Raw genomic sequence first — 22608 nt, 5'->3', positions numbered from 1 at the left:
ACAAAGCACTGTGAGGCTAGTCACAATAGTCCAAGAACCAGACTCTTCGATAAAAGAATGTTACTAGGTACTTGAGATGATGTAAGTAACTCCACAACAAGAGTGGTGGTATCATGTCAGTGCTGTAAAGGCCTACAGAGATTCGGAGAAGGTGGCTTTCAGCTGGGCCCATCAGGCTTGTGTTTGTAAAGTGGTGTTTGAACTGGGCATTAAGGATGGGCAGCATTTTACAATAGCAGTACTTAGGTGGTGGGTACTCCATCAAGGGAAAGGCCTGGGGACCAAAAAATGGTCAGCATGGTCTGGCATGTGTCCTTCACTTCTTTGCACCTATAGGAAAATTCATTGGCCATTCGTGATTGCAGTGGGAGACTAAGTCTGACTGTAAGCTGGAGAAGGGTTTGGGCCCAGGCTGTGGTCTTGGATTGCCTTAAACAGCTGGCAAGGAAGCTTAGACTCTGTCTTAGAAATAATCAGTAGCCGTTGGAGTTTTCGGTTTGTTTTGTTATGGTGTTTGGGTTTGGTTTTGGTGGGAGGGGTTCCAGTGGGAAGTGCAAGAACCAAAACAAATTGAATAAAGTGAATTTAGGGTTAGCAGGAGGCAGAGAGAGGCCTCACACCGACCAGCTGTGGTTTTAAGTCCAGTCCATGGACTTATGGACCTGCAGAGGAGTTGAAAAAATGCCAACATTTGAAAATGAGATTAACCATAAAATTTCATTTCCATCATCTTCTGGAACGTTATAAATTTTAGCAGCCCAGGGCCCTGTTTCCCAAGGCTCACTGTAGACTCTCACTTGGTTCCTCTCATTCCTTTTACCTGCTGAGCCCTGACCCCAAGGGCATCTAGTTTGCAGCAAGCTATTAGAAGCTGTCACCTCGCTGCTGCTACCTAACTGCATGTACTTGAGAAAGTCACTTAATTCTTCAGTCTCTCAGTTTCCTTGCTGGTAAAATTAGGTCTGGAGTAAAAACTGTCCAGGCCTTCCTCCTGCTATGTGATTGAATAAATACGGACCACTCCAGAAGAGGGGTTGTGAGCTGTGAAAGGGAGGAGGAAGACAGGGAATCTGAAGGGAGGGCCTCATTGTGGGTTCGTTAGGGTGTACACATTGCTGATAACTAAATTTCCAAGGACATTATTAGAAAGATTTGTTCTGCATAAGATGAAAAATTCAGAATTTATATGTCCTTTATTTGAACTTTTGATCCTCAATGATTTGAATCTTGGAAGTCAACAGATTTAAAGGAAAACTGATCTAACTTGGCTGGGAGGAGGAAAAGTGAAGAGACTGACATTTGTTATGCATTTGCTGTGTGACACTTTATAGCTATTATCTAATTTGAGCCCCCAATAACCTTGTAAGGTACACATTATCCTCACTGTTCACGTAGGAAACTTGTGCTGAGTAACTCTCCCCAAGATCTTATAGCAAGAGCCTTTCAGGGCAAAGTTATTTTTATTCCATGCCTGAAGGACACTGCTAAAGACTGAGGCTTGACAAGAATGTGGTGGTAACAGCAAATGTGAAGAGAGAAATGAATGCTTGTCTTGCTGTACTTAAGAAAAATAGCAGTGAGTTTTATATTGCCCTTTCATTGATTTTTGCTTTGCTATCATCTATCTGTTTTCTGCCAGTAGCTGCATAGAACTGTCTCTTAAAGAAAAGTGCCAAATAATCAGAAGACTGGGGAGAGGTCATTGATCATTTCCAGCTCCTTCCTAAGAAAAATCCTTTCCGTTTTTACTTGTTTTTTGGCCTTCCTTATACAACCAATGTGGTGCTTTTCCTTTACATGTTTTTTTTTTTTGGAGATAAAGAAAAAAGCAGATTACCGCTAAGCAACTGTATCAATACTTTTTAATTTTTTTTTTAAAAAAGGAATTTTTTATTCAAGGAACTGAATTTTAGTGTTCTTGTGAATTTGGCAAGCCAGGTGTTTATATTTAAATCTACCTGACGCTCTCCTTATGGCTTGATTCATAATATTTGCATTGATGTACTCAGCCAAATCCAGGCTAGAAATTTTGCCAGTTTCCAGATTTACATGGCCTGATTTCCTCAAAAATTATTTTTATAGGGGGAAAATAGGGACAGAATGGATAAAAAAAGACATAGTAGATGAAGTAGACTTAAAAGACACAGTAGGAAAAGAAACTCTTCAAGTGCAATGATTAGGGGTTCAGGTTTGGATGATAAAGAAGCAGCAGAAAGGTGACCGCCACAAAGTCAGGCCTGGGATTCTTTGGCAGAAGGGTAGGCGTCGTGATGGGATGGGGCAAGGGCGGCCTGATGGGCCCAGCGTCTGTTTCTTGATCTCAGTAGTGGATAGAAGGATGTTTGCCTTATAATAATTTGTTGTGGTAATTCATCCAGATAATTATCTTTGTAGCTTTCTATTTGATGCTCTACAGTGATTTAAAAAAAAGTTTTAAAAACAACATTAGTATTGCTGTGCCCATTCAATCTGTGGGACATGTGTGCTGTGTTCCTTTTATTTGATTAGAATGATTTAAACAGTTGCTTTTTTAAATGTTGATGCATATTCAGATTGGCCTTTGAGAGCTCACTGGGAAAGAAGGACATTTTCAGAGCTGTTCTTTTGTTCCTGTATATTGCAGTTTTGAAAGCTCAGCCTCTTTACTAGATTTGCTGTCAAGTTTCTTAATTTCTCCACTTCTCAGCACTCTGTTGGAATGGAAATAATACATACACGCCTACCTTATATAGTGGTAAAAATAAAATAAGATAGTGCATGTCAAATAGTTAACAAGGTACCAGAGATATGGAAAGTACAGAATAAACACTAGCTATTATTATTAGTGTTGTAAACAACCTCTGTTATAGGAAATGTCAGAAAATATTGGTTTCTGGTAAATTTAATAATTTTGGGGCTTAGCTCATTGAAAATGAAATGAGAGGATTTTTGTAGGTTCTCTGATGCAGCTTTGCTGTCCTTAACCATAACCACTGTTTCCATACCTCGTGTCTCCTCCCTCTCTCTGATGTTGGCCTCCCCTTCACTGGCTACAAGCAGTTACATCCCAGAACACTTCCAAATTGGAGTAATTTCCTAACTGCACACTTGGTATCTTGAAATACTAAGGCAAGGATTCTTTCCATGTCTTTTGCCACTTTCTGGTCTTCTGGGTTGGAGAGATTCAAGGTGTGTAGTACTTATGACAGCTGGCAGATGTGCTTGGTGACAGACATATGATCATATTTCATAGACCTTGATTATACGGTAACCAGAGGGGCCAGCATTCTCAGCCCAAAAAGCCTCATTTTGGGTTAACATAAGACCTTGTGCCATTTATTTTAGCTTAGGTTTTCATAGCTTTTTGTTTTTGTTTTCTCCTGAAGAACTAGTATTTCTCTATTCAGTTTATACCTTTTATTAGCCACCCCCGTCTCTTGCCCTGTGCTTCAACTGACTTCTGTTTTATATAGTCAGTTCTCTGTATTCAGTCTGTCATGGGCCAGCAGAGTGTCCTAATTACCCAAGACCTGGCCGACAACGTTCTACTTTCCTCCCCGAGATGTACACACCTGCACTTTTGCCTCACCTTGTCACTTGCTGGGCCCATGGCCACTCTCAGCGTGGCCACTTTCCATCACTGACACACATCAAGAGGTGCTGACTGTGTAAACATAGGTGGACATGAGTTTAGTCATACGCTCCACGCCTCACAGAGGATTGTATTTAGTCACTGTTCCTTTAAAGACCCACCCTAAGCTTACAGGTTATACTAGGTCTGCATAAAATAAGTGTCTTGCTGCTTGCCTGTCACCTCCACACTGGTTTCCTAAGTCACTAGAATGTATTGTCTTTGCAACTCTTAAATTGTTTCCTTCTCTTTTGCTTTGTGCATGCTAAGCACGTACTCTGCTGAACTACACCCCTAACCCACTCAGCTTATTTCCTTCTTTCAAGAATTTGGAACCTGGCGTGACTTCCTAAGCTTTTAACAGAAGTCAGTCTCTGTTCTGGCTTTCGAACTTGTCTACCTACCAAGAATGCTTTGAGAGTTAAGAAGCTTTAAGTTGCAGATTGTACAAAACTTATTGTTACTGGCTTTAATAATAATGATGATGATGATGATGATGATGATGATGATGATGATGAGCGAATCTGTTTGAATGGAGTCTGAGTTCAGGCAGACCTTGATCGGGGGCTGTCCTACATGGTGAACACTGAGTTTCTCAGTCTTATTTTGTTCTTCAGGGTTGATGGCCCCACCTTTAGTAGGCTCACCTCTCTAGGCAACATATTTCACTTCCAGAAGGAGAACATTTGATTTTCTCAGGTATAATGAGAAATCATGGGCTGTAATCTGATTGAATGAGGTTCAGTCTGTGTTCTGTTCCATATCAGTTGCCAAGATCCTGATATGATGTCCCTAAAGCTTATGGGCACCCCAAAGAAGGACTGTGGGTGGGACTTGGGTAGTAATAGAATTAGCTTCTGAAACATTTTCATTAGGATCATTTCTAGGCAGTGACTTATTTCTAAGTTCTAGACTTAACTTCTCCCTATCAAAGAGATTCTAGAAAGTCTCTAGTGTTCTCTACTTATGGAAAAATCAAAGGGAAAAATCTGGGTCACCTAATCAACATTGAGGGCCTGAAATGCAACCAAAATTTCATCTTATAAAAATTGGCCTTTTTTTCCCCCAAAGATCCTTCTTAATAGAGGTAAAAGACAATGATATTTGGGCAATGATATTTCTTAAAAAGTCAGAAAACGTGGGCAATATTCTCAAAATGTAGCTGTATTTTTGTGATGTGTATGTGTATATGCATGGATGGATGTGTCTGACAGTGGGGAGAATGCTTTTAAAATACTTGAAAAACTTCCTCAAAAAAATAAGAACATTCATACAATAACATGTAGCGACTAAACTCAGGGAATTACTAAAGCACACTGTGGGTGTGTCTGGTGGGTCATGGAGGTATGACATTGGGGTCTGGGACTTATTTATGCCAACATGGTGTTATTCTCCTGCTCTGCTTATCAGCTGCCATGAGCTAAGCAGCTTTATTCTATCATGCCTTTCTACCAGTGTTCATGTTTCGAGCCAGCTAACCGTGGACTGAATTCCCTGAAATCATGAACCAAGTTAAACTTTTCCTCCTTCAAATTGTGGGTGTCAGGTATTTGGTCCCAAAAATGGGAAAGCTAATACAGAAAACTGATACTAAAGAAGTGGTGTAGTTGCTGTCTGTACCTGACAATATAGTTCAGAAGCATTCGGAACTGGTTTAAGGGATGAGTTTAGAAAGGTTTGAAGATGCAGGGTAGAGAAGGCTTAGAATGCTGTAAGCAGAATTTGATAAATAATCCTGTCAGAGTTCAGAAGATCAGAATATTGGGAATGTAGACAGGAAAGGCCAGGCTCGTGAGGTTTCTGTTGGGAAAAAGGACTTCTTTGTTCAACTACACTAGCTAGAGACCATCTGTGCTGCACTCCATCAGAAAATTTGTCTACATTTTTTCCATATCCTCAGACTCTTGTAGGATGCCAGTATCTATAGCACTGATTAATGGATCTGGCAAAGGAAGTTTCAAGGCAACCCAATATTCATGCTGCAGCATGAGTACCACTGTCTTTAGTCAGATTTGTAGTAAGAATTGAGATTTAAAAAAAGAAAGGAAAAATTGAAAAATTTTAACTTTGACCTAGAAGCCAATTTGAGGCCAAAGGAGGTGTGATTGATTGCTGAAGAGATGAGCACCATTAAGAAGAAACGAAATACTTTGCATAAGGACAAGAAGAAAGATGCTTTAGGGCATCTCAGAAATCAGCAAGATCCCCCTATGGCAGGCCCAAGGTTGCAAAAATATACGTCTTTAATTTGTGAAGACTCCTGAGACCCTTGCTCAAGAAGGGCCATTCAAACAATTGATTTCCCCAGACTCATTTGACCATGATCAGCCATCCAGGCACTCACAGGCCACTTCATTTTCATGGCTCAAAGGGGCCTGGCTGTTGCTCTCACTGACAGCAGACCTGAGCATCATCCATGTGATGCTGCTTTTAGCAACATGCAGAATGCAAGAGTTGTGGGACCAGTGGGGCTTCCACACGATTTCAAAGAAAAACCTAGAAGGCCAGGCAAAGAGCCCCAGAAGGTCAGTGTATGAAGCTGTGGAAATGAAGGCAGAGTTCAGCGGAGATCCCACAAAGTAGAGATACCAGGAATGTAGACTGTCTGCTGAGGGACTTGGCATGCCATGAGTAGAGCCTGCCCAAAAGAGAGGCTTATGTGGGTCAAACCAGCAAATCCTCTGGAAATTTCATCTCATTAGTATGTGTCCTAGATGATCGACATGGAACTATTTAATGTTTGCCCAGCTGAGTTTTCATCTTGATTTGGTCCAATTCCTTTCTATCTCCCTATTATGGTACTAATTACCCTGTGCCATTTTACCTTGAGATTTTGTTTCACTGTTTTTCATTTTTTACAGAGATTCACAGCTAAGAGTTTGCCTGGAGTTTCAGAAGAAACTTTGACTTTGACTTTTAAAAAATTCCGGAACTGTTGAAACTTTGAGAAGGGAGTTATTGTGTTCCTGATTATACCAAAGATAGTTGTATAATATTAAATGGAATTATTAACATATGATCATGTTTATTTGGAAATTAAGTATGGTTTAAGGAGATGTGTTTGAGTATCAACAGGGAGGTGGGATGTGATGGTTAAACTTAATTGTGTCAACTTGATTGGCTTGGGAGCTGCCCAGGGAATTAGTAAGGTGCATTTCTGGGTGTGTCCAGGTAGATGATGGAACATGACCTTGGGGTCTGTATGTGATCTCTGGCCCCTTCCTTTATGGTGCTTCTCATCTTCTCTCCTTCCTGGCTGCCGTGAACTAAGCAACTTTGCTCCTCCACCCTCATTCTGCCACAGTGTGCCAGCCCTACAGCCAGTTAGCCACAGACTGAATACCAGAAATCACTAGCCAAGGGAATTGTGGGTATCAGGCATTTAATCTCAGCAACAGGAAGCTGACTAATATAATCCAGCAATATAATCCACATCTGAATATTTACCAAAAAGATTTCAAATCAGTATGTTGAAGAAATATCTGTACTCTCATGGGCACTGCAGCACTACTCACATTAGTCAAGTTATGGAATCAGCCTAAGTGACCACCAACAGAGGACTAGATAAAGAAAATGTGGTATAGATGCACAACAGAATGCTGTTAAACCTTGGAAGGGAAGGAAATTTTGTTGGTTTCAACAACATGAAATTCTAACATATTGTGCTGCATGAGACTAATTACCCTGTGCCATTGTACCTTGGGATTGTGTGACAGACAGACACCTCACGTTTCCACTTCCATGTGGAGCTAAAACCATTGAACTCGTAGGAGCATGGACTAGAATGGGGGTCACAAAAGTTTTGAGGTGGGAGGACCAAGTCTCAGGAGAATAAGATGGGTATTTTTGATATCTATGACACAGATGGGGAACATAGGTAATAATAGTGGATTATACATCTCAAAAGTGCTAAGAATCGATTTTTAATATCCTCACTATAAAAATGATAAGCATTGAGGTGATATATCAATCAACTTGATTTAATTATTCCATATATTTATAGATCATATTACTTTGTACCCAGAAACATATAAGTTGCCAATTTTCAGTAATTTTTTAAAATTAAAAAATGCTCAAAAAACAGCACTTAAGGAATGGTTCAAATGAAATGATCCTTGCTTGTATTAATTGATAAATTACTTCACTAGACTTCCAGGACCACAATGTGCTGGGACACAATACCAACAACCACAATTTAAAGAAAGTAAAGTTTAATTTAGCTCACATTTCTAAGAGATTCGGTCCCTGATCAGCTGGCCCTAGGACAGGAACATCATGGCAGAAGGATGTGTCAAAGCAAGCACACTTAGTTCATAGAAGACAGGAAGCAGAACAGAACAGTGCCAGAGAAGAACGGGGCCAGCAGCCACATATAGTACCCAAGTTCTGCCTCCGTGATTCACCCAGAAATACACAGGCGTATGCTTTACTAATCTCCTGGGCAGTTTTTGGGTCCAGTCACATTGATGTATTACAATTAATAGTCACATGCATTATGTGACTGTAAATAAGTGAGCCAAAGCAGAAAAGGAAATATTATAATACACCTTGGGCTTTGACTGCCTGAGTCACAGAGGGGGAGAAATGGATAATTCTTTGTGAGCGAGATTTGAATGGAACTCGTGTGATAAGCAGCTGCCCCAGCTGTAAAGTAGGCAATAACTGTGACTTACATGTAGAACATTTTATGAGTCTTTTGACCCAAATAACAATTAGCGTTGATGAGTCCTCTGGGTATTGTATGTGTGTTGACCATTAAGTTTATGAGATCTAGCTCTTGGACCAGAGGGATACAAGAATTTAGCAGGAACTGGAGTTTTGGGGATATTGGGAATTAGGTTGGCTGTAAGGACTGGCCCTTTAGAGGTAGTGAATAGCGCAAGTCACAAGGTCCAAAGTGTGTAGCAAACTCAAACTTTATTCATGCCTTAATTTTAGAAAAATATGGTGTGGTGCTGGCAAGAGCCTCAGGGTATCTGGCTGAGATTAGTGAGTGCCAACATCATGATCCTTCCCCATGTGGAGGCGGAAACTCACCCACAGGGTGACACCTGATAGAAACAACAGAGTTCGGTTTTACAAGAAAGTTGCTGGCAAGCTGCAGTTGAAGTTCAAGATTAGACATTGTTTCCCAAAGGTGCCTGTATGCTGGAAACGCAGGCAGCTGTCAACGAAGGCCTTGCAGTTGAGTGAGCTCACAGAATCCAGTTTAAAATAGTACTCTGATTCCAGGCCCTGGGCTGTACCTGCAAAGGACAATCTGCAGTCCTGCTTCTTTGGAAATAAAGAATTACAGGTCTTATAAATTATGATTATAAGTATGTTCTTACAAAATCTGAAGGTTGTAGAATCCTATATTGATCTTGGTGCAGACAATAGCACTTCCTGTGTTCAGTACGCCTGTTCTGATTCAAAGACAGATCCAGTATCATTCAGGATTAAATTGTTTTGTTGTAATAGTCCTAACTTTAAGACTTCCTTACCTGAAATTTCACATTTTTCTTAACTATTGTTTTTCTCCTTTTAATAAAGTGTTAAAAGCCCTCAAAGGATGTGCTATTAAATATACTCCTTTCCCCTAAAGTTATTCTGCTGAAACTTTAATTTCTGAGCAGCAAAAAACAGGGGGGCCTCTTACTAAATCTAAAACTTTGTCCTTAATGGAATTTGGTTTTCAAAAATGAGGAAAGTATAATTATGTAAGTAAATGTGTTCTCTAGTAAAAGACAAAATGTAATAGTTCTTCATCGTATGGGAAAGCAATATGTTGCGTTTTTCTGCCTAGGTTTTAAGGTTGATTAGAAATTGGCACTGAACAGCTTGTAGAATAACAAGGATATGTGGAGTTATGTAACCCTGGCCTTTTCTCTTGGCTTTTAATCACCAGATTAGGATCCAATGTCATGAGACTTTTTCAGGATAGGCATGCAATAACCTTATATAGTGTGTGATAACCAAGATAGCAAATTAAAAATCTGTTCCTGACTGAAATTTTTTCTCCCCTCCTTTTCACATATGGGATTATAGTTTTAACTCTGTTGGCATTCGTTTTTCAGACAACTCAATTATCTACAAGAATGAAGGAGATTAGTGGTCAGAATAGTCCAATCCATCGTAATTCAATATGCATTACCATACTCCAGGCTGAAAGCAGTGTTTGCTCCTGTGAATGTTGCTGCTTTTTGGCCCTCTTGTCATTAACGGTCCTCCTTGCTCCCATTTCTTGTATGAACTCCTGAAACAGCCTCCTAATTGGACTTCCTGTATCCTGGTCTCCCTCCCTGCTATTCAACTTCCATATTTAGGAAACTTTGGATCTCAGATGTCTCCAAAACCCCATGTGTTGAAGGGTTGGTCTCCAGTCTGTGACATTATTAAGAAATGGTGAAGCCTTGAAGATGTGGAGCTTAATGGGAGGAAATTAGGTCACCAGGACATGCCTCTTATGGGGATATTGGAACCCTCGCCCTTCCTCTTCTTCCGTCTTTTCTTCCTGGCCTCTTTCTACCGCTTGCTCTCACCATGATGTCCTGTGCCACCACAGACCCAAAGCAAAAGGCTCAAGTGACCATGAACCAAAACCTCTGAAACAATGAGTCAAAAGAAGTCTTTCCTCCTCTTAAGTTTACTGTGTTAGACGTTTTGCCGTCGTGATGGAAGGTTCAGTAACACAGTGTTGTGGGAAGGATGAGTCTTCTAAAACCTAAATCTGGACCCATCCTTCTCTCGTGTGTGTGTGTGTGTGTGTGTGTGTGTGTGTGTGTGTGTGTGTGCATGCATGAGTACATGTGTGTATGTGTGTGTATATGTGTGTGCTTTAGCACCATCCACAGATTTATGGCACACAGAGGCTCCTGCCTACCTCCACAGTCAGCTATGGTATGATCGTCTGCTTCCAGGGCCTTCAGGACACCCTGTTTCATACACCTTTTGCCTTTGTACTTGCTCCATCATTGGCCAAAACGCACGTATCCTGGTGAGATATCACCCAGAGCGACTTCTCTAACACTTTCCTTGGGGTAGGCTGGATAGTGACCTCCCAAGAGATAGCCACATCATAATCTCAAAGACACTGGTGAATATTGCCTTGCATAGAAAAAAAGAAATGTGTAGATGTGATTAAGAAGAGGCTTTTGATCTGGGGAGATTATCCTGACCTCTCAGTTGGGCTCTAAAAGTCATGGCATGTATCCTTACCAGAGAGAGGTGCTGGGAAATGTGACACAGGACCGGGGACACCAGTGAACATGGAGGCAGAGATCAGAGTGGTGTAGCCGCAAGCCAAGGGAGCCAGCAGCCAGCAGCAGCTGGAAGAGGCAAGGAATGGATTCTCCCCTAAAGCCTCCAGAGGAGTCGTAGCTCTCTCAACGCAGTGATTTCAGCCCAAGAAAATTGGCCTTGGACTTCTGGTCTCTAAAATTGTGGTAGGATAAATTTTTTTTTAAGCACCATGTACAAAAACCACAGGAAATGAACACACGCCGCAGCCGAGGCAGATTTATACTCTCTCCTCTATTCCAAAGCAACCCCAGTTAATTCCTAAGATTCACTATACTATGGGGAAAGCTGAATGCCCATTTCTCAGACACATCCCCTCACTGTGCAGGTCTTTAAGGTCATTTCAATGCTGATTCTTTGACCTAAAATACTCAACCTGCCATATTGCTGGTAACAGAAATTACACCTCTAATTTCGAGGTCTGGCATGTTTACTGCCTACAGTATGAGACAGCACTGTTCCAGGCACGTGTTAGATATAACTATTACCATGATCCAAACAAGCTCTGAATCTATGATTCTTTCTAACCACTTACTAGCGTCACATTGACTTGCTCCTAAGTTTAGGTTTTGAAAGCAGAGCCAGGGATATGGTTGAACTCAAAGGCAGGTCTGGGACGGACTATCACCAGTTCCACTCACTGTTGCATTATGTCCCGCTCTATCTGGCCAAACTGCCCTGGACATAGATGACAGGCCAATAGCACAGCGGGACATGTCAGTGTGAAATAGCTAAAGAATATCCTAGGATCAAAAAAATGTAGGAGAAAAGATTTTATTTCAACAACATCTTAATGCTTATCCATGCTGATAGTCTGAACCTCATTTTGGATCAGCTGTTTGCTGTGGCTGACCATCTGGTTGCCAAGACAGCCCAGAAAAGCCAGAGATTAAGCTATAGCAGTAACAACACAGTGCACACTATAAAAATGAAGGGCATCCTCCAGTGTTTGGGCCTGTGCCTATAACCGTGTTATTAAGATGTTAAACAATCTTTCCTTCTAACTATTGTCATTGCTTTATTTCATTTGCGCTGAGACAAAGTTACAAATTCTGCTAACTAAAAAAAAATGTGGTGTGTGACACTGACCACACCAGAAGGTTACCTTTCATGGTTCCTGGAAAGACTGAGACTTGGCCTAGGTGCCTTGGGGCCAAAATTTGACTGCTATCATGTGTGTGATGTTGCTAAGTCTCTCTTTCCCTGGCTTTCTGTCCTTTTTTTCTAATTTCCAGATTAGTAAGGGGATGAGAGCAAGAGAAGAGAGAGAGAGAAAAAGAAAATCTATGTTTGAAATGTTGGAAAATATAACATGCTGAATAAATAAGGATACAAACTGAACAGCTTTCATCTAATTGGGTGAAAAAACATTCTAAGAGCCTGTCACTGTATATAAAGCACACCCCTGATTGCAGACGAGGATTTTTTTAGTCAGTAAAGCACATTTACCAGTGCTGCTAATTGGCAACAGCATTAGTAGCTTACTGCAAGTTACTAGACATCAGACTACCTTCTTTTAAGAGCTTGCATATTTGAATCACCTCCAAAATTAAGAGCGCTGTATTAACTTTCCAACACTAACAAAATAGCTGAGAAAATGAAATTATAAACACAAGAGATTTGGGCTGGAGATGTGGCTCAGTGGTAGGACACTTGCTGACATGTTCAATACCCAGAATTAGAACTCTAGCAGGAAAGAGAGAGCAGAGAGACAGAGACAGAGAGAGACTAGTTTTGGCCTGCAGGTTTAGAGTCCAGCCCACAATGGTGCAGACCTAATAGTTTTAAGCCTCTGCGGGGGTTGCTGATGGCGGTGGTGGTGGAAGTGTGGTGGGGCAGACTGCTCATGACCATGAGGCAAAAGAGAGAGGGGGGAGATGGGGCCTCATGGCCCTTTGAGGACACACCCTGGTCACCTAAGGACTCCCATGTGGACCTTCCTTCTAAAGGCTCATGGCACCTCCCAACAGCGCCACCCTAAAGACCACATCTTTAACACATGGACATTTGGGAGACATCAATATCCGCATCATAGTAGGAATTAATGAAGACTTACTATATCAGTCCTACTCAGTGTTGTATATTAAATAATTTCAATGTATTGTAATCAATATTTAATAATTAGAGAAAAATCTCAGAAAATAAAGAATAATATATACAAGTCTGTATTAAGTATCATCATGAAACTTTCTGACACCTGTTTGAAACTATATGTCTTGTTCTTTTAATATAGTATGAAGTCATTGGGTGGTAAAAATCAACAAGGAAAAAAAGGCAGCTGGCAGCTTTTTATTGTACATTCATGGATTCTCTTAATTTTTGAAATCTGGATTATGTAAAATTTTTCTGCCACAGACACTAAGCAGTGTATTCAAATCTCAATTAGTTGAAACATATTCACTTTGAGGTTCTTCTACAACCAAAGGTCAAAATCTATTATTTCTGTATACTTCATGATCTGATAGTAGCCTAGTTCAAATAGTTCTTAACAAACAATTTCTCTGTGCCAGGTTGTATTAATCAGCTTTCCTGACAAAAAACTTTACATTTATTAGAGTAAAGGGCACGTTGTCATTAATCCACTTCAGGGCACTTCCCCACACTTTGAACACACTCATCCATCATTCTTGGAACTTTTAGCAGTGGTCCAGGACGTGCTCTTTCATGAGTGTCTTTATGGGGTGTGATCAAAAATATGGTGAATGCTGCTGCATGCATCCATCCGACGGAAAGGCAGAGTCATGAAAGCATTGTGGTGTGTCCTCATCCACTGCATCCACCAGACTTGGCACTGTGTGGCTTCTGGCTCTTGCTCAAAGTCAAAGTGACCATGAAAGGTTAATGTTATGAGTAGATTCAGGACATCAGACATCTACTACAGGACAGCTAAAGACACTCGGGAAAGAGGACTTCCATAATTCTTTAGAAAATGACAAGAACAATAGGATAAGTGTGTTCAAAGTGAGGGAGAATCTTTTGAGGGGAATTTATGGCAATGTGTCTTCTACTTTAATATTTTTTAAAAATTTAAATATTCACCGCATTTTTAAAATATCATCTTGCACTAGTATCTGAATCTATAACATGTAAGATAATAGACAAGAAATTGTAGTTCATTTTGTAATGCTCAGAAGGATGAGAATATTGATTACACTCAGGATTTATGTCAAGAATGCATGATAAATTTGTGGAGAAATGGATCACTCGTACATTGGTAGTGAAAATGTAAAATTGTATAGCCACTCTGGAAAAGAGTCTGGCAGTTCTTCTCAGAACTAAAAATGGACTTACCACACAACCCAGCAATTAGGTTTTTGGGCATTTATCCCAGAGAAATGAAGGCATGTTTTCATGCAGAACTTGTGCATGAATGTTCATAGCAGCTTTATGCCTAACAGCCCCAAGTTGGAGAATACTCGAGTGCCATTGGATGAGTGAATAGTTAAGCCAACTGTGATCCATCTGCACCATGGAGGCTACTCAGCGATTAGAAGGAGTGAGCCAGTGGGACAGCAACCTTAAATGGACCTTAAGGAAATTATGCTGGGGTGGCGGGAGCCAATTTTCAAAGTATATGTACTTCACGATTCTACTTATGTAACATGCACAACATTTATAGAGATGAGAACAGATTAGTGGCTGCTATGGGTTGCTAATGGGGAGGAAAGAGGATAGCATATCCCCAGCAAGGAAACAGAAGGCATCTTCTGGTGTGTACCGAGGAATATCGTGATTTTGGTGGCTACACACACAAGTGTGTGTGTCAGTGGTAACAGATCTATTTGTTGGTATTGATAATTTACTCTTTGTGTAAGATGTTAACATGGGGCATGAGAAGCAGAGGGATGCATAGATCTCCCTATACAACTCTTTGTGCCTTCCTATGAATCCATATTTATATCAAGTTTTAATTTTAATAGTAATTATAAAAAATAGAGTAGGTGAGGGAGAGAATAAGAGAAACTCAGTCAGTTCTAAGAGCATGTAGGGAAGGAAAGCAAAGAAAAAGCAAGGTAACTATGAATACGAAAGAAGACAATAGAAACAAATGAAAATACATTAGTAGTCACAATAAGTATTTGTAAACTAAATGCCCCTATTTGGCAGTCTGTGTTCTTTAGTCTAGTTACATCTCACATAAAGTGACTCAACTGAATCACTGTAATGACACAGTGGTGTTGGTTTAGATGGATAGATGGATGGATGGATGGATGGATGGATGGATGAATGGGGCAATATTGGTCAAAGGATACAAAAATCCATTAAGAGGAAATAAGTTCAAGAGATCTAATGTGCAGTGTGGTAATTATAGTTAACACTATATTCTTGAAAATGTTGAGAGCAGACATAGAGTGTTCTTACCATGAATGGTAACTGTGTGAATAATGCATATGATAATTGGTGCACATATAGTTCAAAACGTCATCTTCTACCTATAATTCTGCCACTTAAAAATTTTTTAATGTAATGACACAGAAATGTTCCAAGAAAGCTGGGCATGGTGGTGCACACCTGTTATCCCAGCACTCAAGAGGCTGAGACGAGAGAATCACTGGGAGGCCAGAGACACCCTCAGCTACACACTAAACTCAGGGCCAGCCTGAACTGCATTACAAAACCCCATCTCAAAAGCGAAAAACAACAAACACACGAAATGCTCCAGGTGGAATGATGTGAGAAGAGGCAAATATCAAAAGAAGGCTGTTATAATATTATCAGGTAGAGTAAATTTTAAGAAAGACTATTGAAATTAAGGATCAATACATAATGATAAAAGGAATACTTAAATGGGAAGTAAAATGATCCTGAACTTGTATGTATCAAAGCGATATCCTTAAATTATGTAAACTAAAAGCTCAGTATCTCTGAAAGGAAAAAAATGGATAAATCCATGTTTCTGTAGGTTTTTAGTATAGCACCCCTCCCAAGTGATAGACAAAGCAGTCCAAATTTAATAAGGATGTTGAAGATCTGAGCAATGGATCAACAGAAATAGAATATATAAAAGAAGATAGAGTAATATAAATATATATTTGTAATTCAATATTAATTATTGAATTATCAAGGCAGTACTAGAAATTGAACCCAGGCACATTACACTGAGCAACATCTCCTGCCCCTTTTTATTTTTTTATTTTGGGATAGGATCTCAGTAAATTGCTCAAGCAAGGCTCGAACTTGTGATCTTCCTCCCTGGAACTCCCAGAATGCTGGGATTATGGCTGTGTGTAACCACATCTGGCAATAGTTTTCTTTGGATGCATACACTGAAGATTTATAAAATTTGACTATTATGTACTGGGACATGAAGCAAATGCTGATTTACATGCAGCGTATTTTCTGACATCTCTTTAAAGTTAGAAATTAGTAACAATGTGATGACCAACACTTCATTCATTTAGAAGCTTTTTAAAAACACACCTCTGAATAACGTAAAGCTCAGATTTTAAAAATGAGGTAATTAAACAACATTTGGAATGGACTAACAATGCTGCACATGTCAAAACTATACCTGCAGGCTGGGGATTTAGCTCAGCAGCATAAGCATCTGCCTTGCAAGCAGGCAGTCGTGAGATCGATCCCCGGTACCGATAAAAAGGAAAAAGACAAAAAAAAAAACAAACAAACAAAAAAAAAAAAAAACCAAAAAAAAAAAACTATACCTGCAGCTAAACCGGTGAACTTAGAAGGTAATAATGCACAGCTGTACTTACATATACTATTAAATAAGAAAGAGAAAAAACTAATGAGTAAAGGGTTTTTAAGGTAAAAAAACAAATTAAAAAGAATATGATAAAAATCTAGGAATGAAAGAAATGAAACAAATGTATCAACTACAGTTACATCTTGGATGGGGAATAATACAGAGAGAGCTACATTGTAACATTTTATGTCCTTGGGAGAGAATGTCTGTAAATTATTTTATGTAATAACTTTACTGAAATTTAATTCACAAACCACACGATTCCCTCATTAAAGTGAGCATTTCATTGGCTTTTTAGCATATTCACACCATTATGCAGTTAATTACCCTTTACCCTGTAATCACAGCACTAATGTATTTTCTAAATGCTTCTCTTCAAGACGTTTCATATAAATGAAACTGTAATATTTGATCTTTCATAACTAGACTCTTCCACTTAGCACAAACTTTCCAAGATTTGCCCATTTTATAGCATTATCAGAGATTCATTCTTTTTTATGGCTAAATAATATTGTGACTATACATTGTCAGTTAAGATATTTGTATTATTTCCACTCTGGACTATTATGAATTTGCATACAAGTTTTTGTGTGGACATGTGTTCTCATTTCTCTTTGATAAGTCCCCAGGAGAACTGCTGAGTCAAATGGAAATTCCATAATTAGCTTTTTTGAGGAATTGCCAACCATGTTCCAAGATGGGTTGTACCACTTTATATTCACACCAGCAAGGTATGAGGATTCTGATTTATCTAGCTCCTTGCATTTGTTATTATCTGATTTTTTATGGTAGTTTTGTATTTGGTGTGCAAGGGTTTTGATTTGTATTTGCCTAATGATATGTGATATTGAGCTTATTTTCATGTGCTTATTGGCCATTTGTATATGTCCTTTGGAACAATATTTATTCAAGTCTTTTGTTCATTTTTAACCAGGATATTTGTGTGTGTGTGTGTGTGTGTGTGTGTGTGTGTGTGTGTGTGTGTTATAGTGGGGGGTTTTAGTGTCTTTTACATGTGGTATTGTGGCCGTCCATGTTTTTCCCGTTCCACAGATTGCCTTCTTGCTCTGTTGATCATGACCTTTGATGCACAAGAGTTTTTAATCTTAACAAAGTCCAATTTATATATTTTTTGTTTTGATGCTTGTGCTTTCAGTGGCACATCCAAAAAAATAATTGCCACATCCTGCCACCAATTTTTAAACACCCGGGCTGTTGTCATTTGAATGAATAAGTGAATGATTTAAAGAATTTTGAAGTCATTTATTTCTATTCAATGATTTACTTGTATAATTATGGAAGATTTTCATAATTACCCATCCAATGCCAAATTTCTTTTGCATCTTTGCTTTCCTGGTTAATGCATTCGGTTGTAAATAGAAAGCATGGAAATAGCATATTCTATTGTGATACTGTTGTCCCCATGAGGAACAGTGATCAAAATGATTGCCAAGTATGTTTATTAGGAAAAGAAAATTCTTAACTGATTAAAGACCGTGGATATTATATATCAACTATAAAATTATTTAACTTTCCTGTTTCATTTTTAAAATGCTGAATTTCACTTCAGTTTATGTAATAGAGCTTTTAAACTTCAAAGACTGTGCATCTTGAAAAGAATTTCTCATGCTTATGACATTCATTTGAAATTAAAATGGCTCTTTGCAATGTGAAGTTAGCTAAAAGGTGGGCACTGTACACTAGAAGGGGAAGAGCCCTGTATTATTGCTAATTTATACTGACATAAGATACAGCTTTGTACTTACATGAGAGCAAATGCACCTCTTTTGAAGTCATCAAGTAATTCATGGGCTACCTACAGCAAACATCTCGAGCAGCATACAAGACCTTCTTTTTTTAAGCTTGTTTTTTTAAGTTTTTTGTTTCAGCCAACATATGTTTTTTCAAGCCAGTTTTTATTAAAACCCTAAGCTTGTATAGTAGATAATGTACAAGACTCAACAGAAACACTCGGTTGGCCTTCCTCAGAGAATCTGCCTTCTCATTACAATGTTAAAGGTGATATAAGGGCTACTTACCAGTCAGAGCCTTAAGAAAGAAAAGGAGGGTTTTCTGCATAGTCTGAGAAGGCCTCTAGCGGGGTGGAACTCTGCAGGCCAGAAGGGTGAAGTCTGATTAGAGTTGGCTGAGGCAGGGAGCTACACATCTAGGAAAGCAGGGTAGCGTTGTTACAGAAAACAGACAGGACCGAGGGAGAAACAGCACCAAGGAGGTTTAGAAGGCAGTTTATGACACCAGTGGGCATGACCAGGGTCTCTCCCCAGTCAGCCCTGCCAGGTGAGGTTCTGGGGCTTTTAGGGGGAAAGCAAGAGGGAGGTGCAGAGGCAGATTTGGTGCATTATGATTGGAGGACAGGGTGACATCTTGGGTTGCTAAAGGAGTTTAAACAATTTAGATTATGTTGCAAGGCCATCAGTTAGACAAAGGCATTAAAGACAGGGGTTACACACAGGATCATTTCAAGTTACATTTTAAGGCCATTTGTTAAGACAAGCTTACACAAAGGAAGGACTGTTTTATTATCAGGTTGGTCCGGGCATGTCCTCTTGGTCTGGGCAAGTTTTCTTGGCAGGCTTTTATTTAAAATTCTAATTTCCCAAGGGCCCATCTGATCGGGGTGGCATGTACTGCATACGTGAGGCCAAGTAAGCTCATCTGTGTGCCTTGAACAGCTGAGATCAGGGGAGGGCAGCCTCCGGGAGCTGGCATAGTGTTTCACTTTGCTGTTGTTGTTTTGTTGGTTTTATTTTTAAAGAGGGTAAAATTAAACAGAACAAAACAGATCATAAGATAACAATGTAAGAGACACAGATTTCAAAACAAGACAACCGGAGATCTTCACTGTCTATCATATTGTCTCTTGTTTTCTTCCAAATAGTTGTCCATGTCTTCCTTCACATGACAGTGAATTCATACAAAACAAAATAGTATAGAACTGATCAAAATGAGAAGATGAAGGCATTTTAGGTCTTTAAGACCAGACAATAGGGAAGTCAACAAAGGCTGCCATAATGTCTCTCATTCTCTTCAAAATAGCTGTCCATACCTTCATGTATGTTGAAATTAAACAAAACAACACAGACTAAATCACTCTGAACAAAGAGTAATAATATTGCTGGATTTCACATCATGATGCTACAGAATCAGCACTGGGTACCTTAGTGTCTCTTTTTCTTCAAAGTAGCTGTTCATTTCATCGTGCATTATGTTATCGGTTCTCATAAACTTTTTAGAAGTTCTAGGCATGCATGAGTCTTAGTGTTTCACTTGTGACACAGTCAGCTGTGCAGAGACGTGGGTTCTGGCGAGGGACATGGTGGGAAAGCCTAGTGGCGACCCTAGAGCTTTGGAGCGAAAGCGAGTTCTGAAGACAGTGAATCAATGTCCCCTTCTTCCTGGAGCCGGGAAATGAAATAACTTGTTCACGTTCATTTAGAAAACTGCAGGTTTAAATCTCAGGTTTTCCTTTAAGTCCACTGGTCTTTCTTTCATACCACCGTCCTTCAGAACAGATTAAGAGAGAGAAAAATGGACAGAAAGGGTGAATTAGAAGCATGTTGGTTGGGGAGAGAAAACTGGTAACTATTTTCATGTGTGTTTGTGTGATTGAACCCAGGGTGCACTGAGCTAAATCCTCAGGCTTTCATTTTTTAGTTTTGAGACCGTCTTGCTGATTCAGCCTACAAGTTGTGGGGATGACAAGCATGTGCCACTGTGCCCAGCAGATTGTTTTCTTTATTTTAGTGACTGAGGCAGATAAATACCTAGAAAGTTCCATAAAGGACCAAGTTGGGGTTTTTTTTAAATCATTGTTGTTGCTGTTGTTGTTCTTATTCTTACTCTTGAGGTTTGTAAGACAGGGTCTCACTACGTAATTCAGGGTGGCCTTGAATACACGGTGTAGTCCAGGCTGGCCTCAAACTCATGTTGACCTTCCTGCCTCAGCCTCCCAAGAGATGGGATTACAGGTTCGCACCACCTCACCTGGCTAGGACCACGTTATTTTCAATAAATATCTTACAAATATTATTTATGGCACTGTTTAAGGCAAATGTTTTGTTTTACAGATTCACCTTTTTGGAGCTTTGCTGGCCATTTTAGGAAATCTGGTAATCAGTATTTCCTTAAATATTCAGGTAAGGAAAATCTTATTTTTCTAGCCCTGTAATTTGATCCAGGAATATAATTTTTTCATTAAAAATATTTTAAAATACATTTTATGATCCTATTGGTATAGAGACAAATATAATCCAGGCTAGATTACATTCACTTTTTATTTTAAAATAATTGTTTTCTTTTTGAACCTCCAACAGTATCGTGGATTCTAAACAAGGTGGTTACTATGTCTAATCAATGAATCATCCATCTGACTTGATTTTCAGCATCTTGATTTCTTTTACAGACTTACACCCAAATAGAAGATTTCAAAGATTTTGGGTTTTTTGTTGCTAAATATATATTATGTTAAATATATCTGTGTAGATGAATGATCTTGAAAAAAAGAATAGGAACTTTAACCAAAATGAAATAGAAAACTGGAAGACTGATGATTTGCTAAGCTAAAAACTGAACAAAATATTAATTTTAAACCAAACCATGAACTCAAAACTTTGAAATTATCTGATGAATTCCTTTGAAACAGAATCAATCCAGTACAGTTTCTGAAACTACAAAATAAAAATAAACTTGAAAAATCAAATTATCTTCCAGAATATCATATACTTGTATATAAGACCTTGCTAGAAAATGACTTAACTTTTTTTTTTCTTTTTGTCTTTTTGAGATATGGCCTAGCAATGCAGTTCAGGCTGGTCTAGTGCTCACTTTGTAGTCCCAACTTGGACCGATCCTCCTGCCTCAGCCTCCTGAGTACTGGGATTATAGTGTGCACCATCACTCCCAGTTTATAATTTTCAATAATTACTAAGAAAGCCATGCTGGGTGCAAAAATTAATAATCTTATTGTGTTAGTTAGATTTTTGTCACTTTGGCAAAATATCTGAGAAAATGAACTAAAAAAGAAAAGGGTTTATTTAATCTGATGGATGCAGAGGTTTAAATCCATAGCTGCTTGGCTCTGTTGCTATGGGCCTGTGCTGGCCCAGTACATCATGGTGGGGTTGCCTGGAGAAGGTCTGCTAGCATACTGGCGGCCAGGAAGCAGACAGGAAGAGAGGAAGGGCCAGAGTCCCAGTATCCCCTTCAAGGACACACAGTGACCTCGCGTCCTCTAAGCAAGCCCCGCCTTTTAAAGGCTCCACCACCTCCCAGCAGCACCAAAGCTGGCAACTGAGCCTTTGGCATATGAAACTTTGGGGACATTTCAGACCCAAAATATAGCACAGATTAAAAAATATTCCAAACTATAAAAGAAAAAAGTGAAATTCCCCTCATTGCTCAGAAGTAACACCATTTATACATTTTTCTATATCAATATCTAAGCACGAGCAGCATACGTATAATTGGGTGGATGCTACAAAATGCACATAATCGTCCTGTACTGCAAGATCTGAGTTGTTTTTTTGCTATTATGAATCACAGTAAGATGAATATCTTCCTATATGTATTATATCCTAGATGTGTGCATAAATAATCTGTAGATCAAAGGATGCATTCATTTTAATACTGCTAGGACAGGGGAAACTGATCTAGATGGCCACACCATGTTTATGTTATACTCCCACAGCACTTTGGCTGTGACCATTCCCCTGATTCTCAATGTGCATATCACTAATTATCTGGTAAGGGCAAGAAAACACATCTGATAGGTGAAAATGGTATTGCATTTCATTGTTTCATTTGTTTGCATTTCCTTGATTACTCATGGGGTTAAGAAACTTCTCTCGGTTGTAACTGTATTCCTATAAATTACTATGGCACGGCTTATGCATGAACTCTCTTGGATTCTGTCTTATCTCTTTATAGCAATCTCCTCATATTAATGATGTCAACCTTTTGTCATTATGTATATTGCAAAGGTTTTCTTCTGCTCTGT

General features: G+C 39.2%; 1 protein-coding gene across 1 annotated transcript in view; it reads left to right on the top strand.

Annotated features, from left to right (window-relative positions):
• Positions 1 to 22608, top strand: part of Nipal2 (NIPA like domain containing 2) — a 78465-nt gene that overhangs the window by 2469 nt on the left and 53388 nt on the right. Inside the window, exon 2 of the mRNA XM_003479881.5 lies at positions 20681 to 20749. Coding sequence (XP_003479929.2) covers positions 20681 to 20749 — 69 coding nt within the window. The remainder of the gene's footprint in view (positions 1 to 20680; positions 20750 to 22608) is intronic.

This window comes from Cavia porcellus, unplaced genomic scaffold (assembly GCF_034190915.1).
Source record: "Cavia porcellus strain 051 isolate PalLab524CR breed Dunkin Hartley unplaced genomic scaffold, mCavPor4.1 scaffold_10, whole genome shotgun sequence".
In the NCBI taxonomy this organism is placed as follows: domain Eukaryota; kingdom Metazoa; phylum Chordata; class Mammalia; order Rodentia; family Caviidae; genus Cavia; species Cavia porcellus.
The sequence above is the reverse complement of the archived record's forward strand: the minus strand, read 5'-3'. Positions and strand labels throughout refer to the sequence as shown.